Source organism: Canis lupus, chromosome 4 (genome assembly GCF_011100685.1).
Source record: "Canis lupus familiaris isolate Mischka breed German Shepherd chromosome 4, alternate assembly UU_Cfam_GSD_1.0, whole genome shotgun sequence".
Lineage (NCBI taxonomy): Eukaryota > Metazoa > Chordata > Mammalia > Carnivora > Canidae > Canis > Canis lupus.
In genome coordinates this window covers 12,633,447-12,639,542 of record NC_049225.1, presented here as the reverse complement: position 1 = coordinate 12,639,542, position 6,096 = coordinate 12,633,447, and the positions used below count along the sequence as shown (strand labels likewise).

The window sequence follows — 6,096 nt, the reverse complement described above, 5'->3', positions numbered from 1 at the left end:
TCTGCAGCTCACGTGGGGACTCGGACAGTGGAGCCGCCTGCTCAACGCCAAAGGCTTCCTTCCCTGGCAGTTCTGGATCTGACTTATTTGCACTGACGTTATCTAGGCTTCACTATTAATTGTGTTGTAAGTGTTTGTCAGAAACGCAGCCAGTGTTGTGTGTCTGCAACACTACACAGACGACTTTTTTCCATCAGTGTTCTACTTGAATCTACGTGTACGTCCATTCCCTGGCTGGAACATTTGCTATTCGATATTTGGTAATTCAGCAGCAGCGTGCAATTTTTGCTTGGCCCCAGAGCTTCATTTTCCTGGCTTTTAGGTTTGTAAAATAAAAAGGGATATCTTTTTTATATTTTTTTTTCATGAATTTGCAGAAAATTACTGAGCTGATCCTCCCCCTTGCCCCCCGCCCCCGCCCCCATTATAATGGTGTTTACCAAACGTAACCCATATTTCAGCACTACAGTTCCGACCTTTGAAAATCTAGCCTTCCGTGTAGAATGGAAAGCTAGATGGATCAGTGCCCGAGACAATGTGCTCTGGCCTAGAGCCTTCTACAGATACACTTTGTGTAGGTTATTTTCAGTGTCAACATCCACGCCTCCTGTGAAACAAGACAGCCTAAGTCATGGACCGCGTGGCTCTACCTTTTCCACATCCAGGTGGGGTGGACAACTGATGTGTATTCAGGTGTGATTCTTTCCTTATCTTTAGTGGTAATCTCCCCAACCCGGCCCCTCTAACACCAGTCCATAAATGCTGTCCTGCCCACCAGTGGTTCTGATGGCCAATTAGAACACACGCTCTTTGATTTCTGCTGCAGAAGGCAACGTGATTGTAACAAAAACAGCTATCTTCCCCTTCCCGTTCTTCGTGTTCCCCTAAAATAGAGTTTGAACAAATATTTTAAAGGTGCAAAATACTATTAGAAAGTACTATTTGAAATGAACATTATAGGAATATCTTGGCATAGCGGCCTCAGAATACTTTATTGCTTGGCAGAAAAGAAAAGAGGTGAGAAGACGGTAGCACATGAGCATCGATGAGCACTTGTGTTGCCCAGTATAAGCAAGTGCAGTGTACAAACAAGTATACTCTGAATACATTATTTCCATTCATTTAGCACAAATAAATCATTTGGTTTCACTTGGAAGTGGAACACTGTGAGTCACTCTTTTCTTAATACTTGCAACATCTTTATTTTTGCTTTTCAGCAGTTACTGTTTTGTACTTTGGTAGTAAAGTGATTTTTACCACCTGTGTTTGCATATTTATATATGCTGTGGACGAAAATAACTTACTAGAGAATGTATATTTTATGATGAGAATGTGTATCTGTTGGATATAATCAGAGAACTGAAAATTAATTTATCGGTAATTTTTAAGAGTCCATGTTTTGTGACACCCATCTCTAATAGCTAGCTCTTTATTGAACACACTCCTAAAAATAAGGAACCGTGACATTGTAGATATTTAATAGTGTACAGTATAGAGACTTCCATTTTTGCCTTCGAATGCATATTTAAGAATTACAGAATGAAACAAGTCTTGTTGGATAATAGTGTTTGACTAGCATTTTAAGAACTCGAGAGTAAAAGCAACAATAGGATTTTTCACCTCTTCCTGCTTTCACCCCTGAACTTCACTCCTCAATTGGTCTATATAAATTTTATTTATAATGTGTATGTAATATACATAATCATAGTACAGTTCTCAGATATGGGGAACAAGTTTGGCATTTAATTATTGAGGCTTTAGATTTTTAATTCGATCGGACGGGGTCTTAGCAAACCCAGGGATCTCACCAACAGCCTGCCGTCCCTCCTGGTACATTGCCATTCCGAGGAATTCTGAGAGGAGGCAAACAAATTTTGCCTTCATGGTACAGTTCTTGGTTTTTCTCATAGGAGAAATATGGTCTATGTTTACAAGAATCTTTCGCGAGATGATAGAATTCAATGCTGTTGGGATAGTGGCTTGCACTCAAATGAGAAAGTCCATAATGTAATGAGCTTCCCTCTGCTTCCTGTCAATTGAGTTACCTCCCGAAAGCACAAAAGTCAAAACATTGCCATATGGTGAATGAAAAAGCACTTGGCGTGAGCAAACCGTTCCTGATAAATGCCTTCTAGAAATAGGTTCTTGACTTTCAGACTTTGCAGAAATGTAGTGCTGGTTCCCCTAGTCATTTCATTTCAAAATAAAACACAGCTCCTTCAAACAGCACTTTTTCAACATAAATCTAGTTGCCTCTCCCTGCCGACATTCAGAATTGATAGAACAAACACTACTATTTTGAGTCTGTGCTGTTTCATGCCCTTCTAAAGTGGTTTCTGACCCTGTGTGGAGCCTGTCACACATGGGCAGGATACCTGCCAGGGCCGTTCTTGGTGATGGTCTAGCCACCAGGGACCCATAAAATCCAGACCCCGAGCCCTTGGAGGCAAGAGCCCCTTCATCCATGGGAAGCTGACTTACCTCGGGCTCTTCTCACGGGGGCTGACTTTGGTTACTGCCATTCCTGCGGCCCACGTGCTCAGGGTCACCCTGGACCGACTTCCCGAAGGAAGGCCTCTAAGATCAGGAGCTGTCCCGGGAGCAACAGTAGCTTCCTTTCCCTGTCTTGCTGACAGAGACCCTTGGCTACCACTGTGCTGCTAATAGGATAAGTACTCTGTTGCCAGATTACCATGCCTTTTATACAAAACCAAATTAACTTATCTAATACCTGACACCTCTCTGGGCTCTGAATTGCTTTCTCTCATCAAGCATGCTGGCATTTCTGGACAGAATTCTAGAAATTTGGCAGATGATGGAAGTATTTAAGATGTAATTCAACTTACTCCTTTGTTAATTGAAGGGAGTTTTAAATTCTGAGCTCCTGAGATACTGACCACAACCGTGGGATGAATGCGCGACCAGAATGTGGCTTTGACACCAAGTGCTGCCGCTCCTTTGTAATTGGCTTCTAACTGATTTGACCAGAGATCATTGATAATGTGAATTTTTGTTAACTGTTCAATTGTAGGAAAATAGACTATGTATCGCCCTTTGTTAGGTAGACATGAACTTTTCCTGCACGAAGCCTTGCTTATAGAGGATGCCCAATAAGGCGAGAACAAGCATCGTAACTTGTGCTTCAAGAGCGCAATATTTTTCTCTTACCAGTACAGAAGAATCATTTCTGTGTAACTTGATCTTCTGTCCAGTACTTGTCTTTTAGGTAACCAACACTGACAACTTTGTAGTGGTAACTACCAAAGAAATACATAGTAAAAGAATCTTTTATTTCCAAATTTATTAAAGAGCCAGCCATTGACGCTGCTACATGAGTTCCATGCTCAAGAGCCATTGTAAGAGATTAAGGGGTTTTTAGGTTTTCGTTTCTGGGTGGTTGTTTTTTTTTTCTACCTTTTTTTTTTTTTTTTTTTTTAAACATACACACACAGCTGTTAGCATGACATTATGGGGAGCATTTTCCAGAATGCTCAGCAGTCGTGGTTTACTGCCAAGCCCTGGTTGCCTCTCGGGAGGCGGTAGAAGGAATCCTACGTTCGTGATAGCGCGGGCGCTGTGTGTGTGCACGTGTGTGTGTGCATTCATGCCTTAACTCGGGTTACTGCTCAACTTCAGTTCTCGACTCGGTCTGCACCATCATCGAGATTGTATTGTACATCTTGATCTGAACTTCATCCTGGCAAAAACAAGGTTGCAGGCACAACAGTTTAAGAATGCATTCCTCTGGAAGAGTTTTTGGTCAGGTTGACCTTGAGCCTTTGGACTTTATTTGGGACTTAGCATGGAAAGCAAAAGTGGACCGTCAAATGGGAAGACATCAGCAAGGAAGAGAGGAGAGCCCAGTGCTAGCATGTCTTTTGCCTCTGCATCTCCGTGCACACTGTGTGTTGTTCATGATAGCTTGTTTACAACTTGACTATGTTGGAGTTCTGGTAATAGTGGCAATCTTGACATTGGTCAGAGTTTAGAGAGATGTAAGACTTCCAATTAATGTCTTATTTACTTCTTTATGTTGATTAGTCTTTGATACATGTGCTGAATCTGAAACCTAAATAAAGATAATTTTTTAAAATGCACCTCTTGAGCCTTAAAACCTATCTCTTTGTTTCTGGTCTCTGAGTCAGAAAGTGAACATTGTTTCCCCATTTTTCTGCTGTACATCTGACTTTGATTTTAAATCCTAAAGGCTGCCTTAGAAGGTAAACTTAAGGACAGGACAGAAGGGCTAGTACCATTTTGTTTCATAAGTAGGGTGCCGGTTACCTGGATGTATTGAATTTTTGAAAATTCATCTAGCTGTATGCTTTGATTTGTGCAGTGTTTCAAATCTGTGTCGGATTTCAATTTAAAAGCACAGACCTAGTACAAGAACAAAGGTGGGGATCCCTGGGTGGCGCAGCGGTTTGGCGCCTGCCTTTGGCCCAGGGCGCGATCCTGGAGACCCGGGATCGAATCCCACGTCGGGCTCCCGGTGCATGGAGCCTGCTTCTCCCTCTGCCTATGTCTCTGCCTCTCTCTCTCTCTGTGTGACTATCATAAATAAATAAAAATTTAAAAAAAAAAGAACAAAAGTGACACCCATTCCCAAAATTGTTACATATAAGTATATGCCTATGTGTACATACATGTGGGCTCACACATCACGCGCGCGTGCACACACACACACACACACACACACACACTTGGGCTTTGGCTATGGCGTCCAGTCTCTTTGCCGGCTTACTCTTAAGTCCAGATTTGTTGGTTTCCCCTTCTACTCTGTAGGAAGCACGACTCCAGGATCACTCCGAGGTTTGAGTAACAAACAGTTCTTTCACTGGGCCGGTTTCTTAGCCTGCCTGGAGGTCCTGTTCCTTCCCTGCGAGACACGTTATCTCCCTTGCTAAAATGAGAACCTAGGGGATGAGAGCCTCAAGTGCAGCCCTTCACAGAGGAAGATACACACAGTCCTACATGCATGTCTTTGGGAAGACACTCAGAATGGGCATTTGGGATGATGGGTTATACACGTTCAGGGGCTGTGTCTTTGTCAGCTGCGTATTAGTAAGCCCCTAGCGTCTGGTGGGGAAAAGCGTGGTACCGAGCAGGATCCTGTGTTTGGAGCACAATCCTCAAGAAGACTGTTACAATCTTACAGGGGCAGACCCAGATCCAGGCCCTTTTCTGCATAAAAAGTACTAAATGGATTTTGAGTGACTCTTGACCTCACTCTGGCTTAAGCCAGATTCCAGGTTCACTATTAGTTAATGAGTTTTTAATTTGGCTAGCCCTTTGTTAAAGGCCTCTCTAGTCCTGGCCGCTAGGTTTTAGCGGAAAATGTTGCCCAAGAAATTGCATTGCAAACTGAATTGAAGTCTTGGCTTCATTTTCCAGCCTCAGTTTTCTAACCTGTATAGTGAGAATAGCCGTTCTGATTTCAGGCAGAGTGTAATGAAAACAGGATTTTTAAATAAAGTGCTTTAACAACAAGGTTTAAGCGACGAGTGTACCCCTTTTTTTCTTCCAATACCTTTTAGAGGCAGTGTGTCCACCTTTTAGAGGCGCCTAAAATTGAAACGGTTGATGGAAATTTTGTGTTTATGTAAATAAAACTCTCTAATAAATCTGGGTCTTTGTTTTAATGTTTTGCTATCTAAAGACTCGTGGAAATGCAGTCCTATTCAGTGACCAGTATCTAATCCAGGCCCAAACTTTTTAACATTCTCTCTAGAAATAAAGGAAGAAGTCAGTGTGCAGTAAATTATGTTTTGTGTCTAATTTTGATGTTGACATGAGAGATTGGATTCCCTCCTTGGAAATTTTCTGATACCATCCCTAATTCTGTATTACATTGAATGCTGCTGAACTACATATATTTAGAGCTTTTTCTGAAGATGATATTTTCTGATACCCTATGAATGATTTAGTGCAACTTTCAAGATTACTAATTAGCCCCAAAAGAGATTTTAGTAATTACTTAAAATTTTTTTCATCTTAAAGAGGAAAAGCCAGACTCAGAAGTGAAATAGATGATAGAATTAGTAGACAGGGACGTGAGACATTCTCTATGCATTCAAGAAGGCAGAAGAAAGTGTG

General features: G+C 41.8%; 1 protein-coding gene across 1 annotated transcript in view; it reads left to right on the top strand.

Annotated features, from left to right (window-relative positions):
• Positions 1 to 4,097, top strand: part of CCDC6 (coiled-coil domain containing 6) — a 111,757-nt gene extending 107,660 nt beyond the window's left edge. The window contains exon 9 of the mRNA XM_038533990.1: positions 8 to 4,097. Within this exon, the coding sequence (XP_038389918.1) occupies positions 8 to 82 (75 nt within the window). The 3' untranslated portion in view covers positions 83 to 4,097. The remainder of the gene's footprint in view (positions 1 to 7) is intronic.
• Positions 4,098 to 6,096: the final 1,999 nt, after the last annotated feature.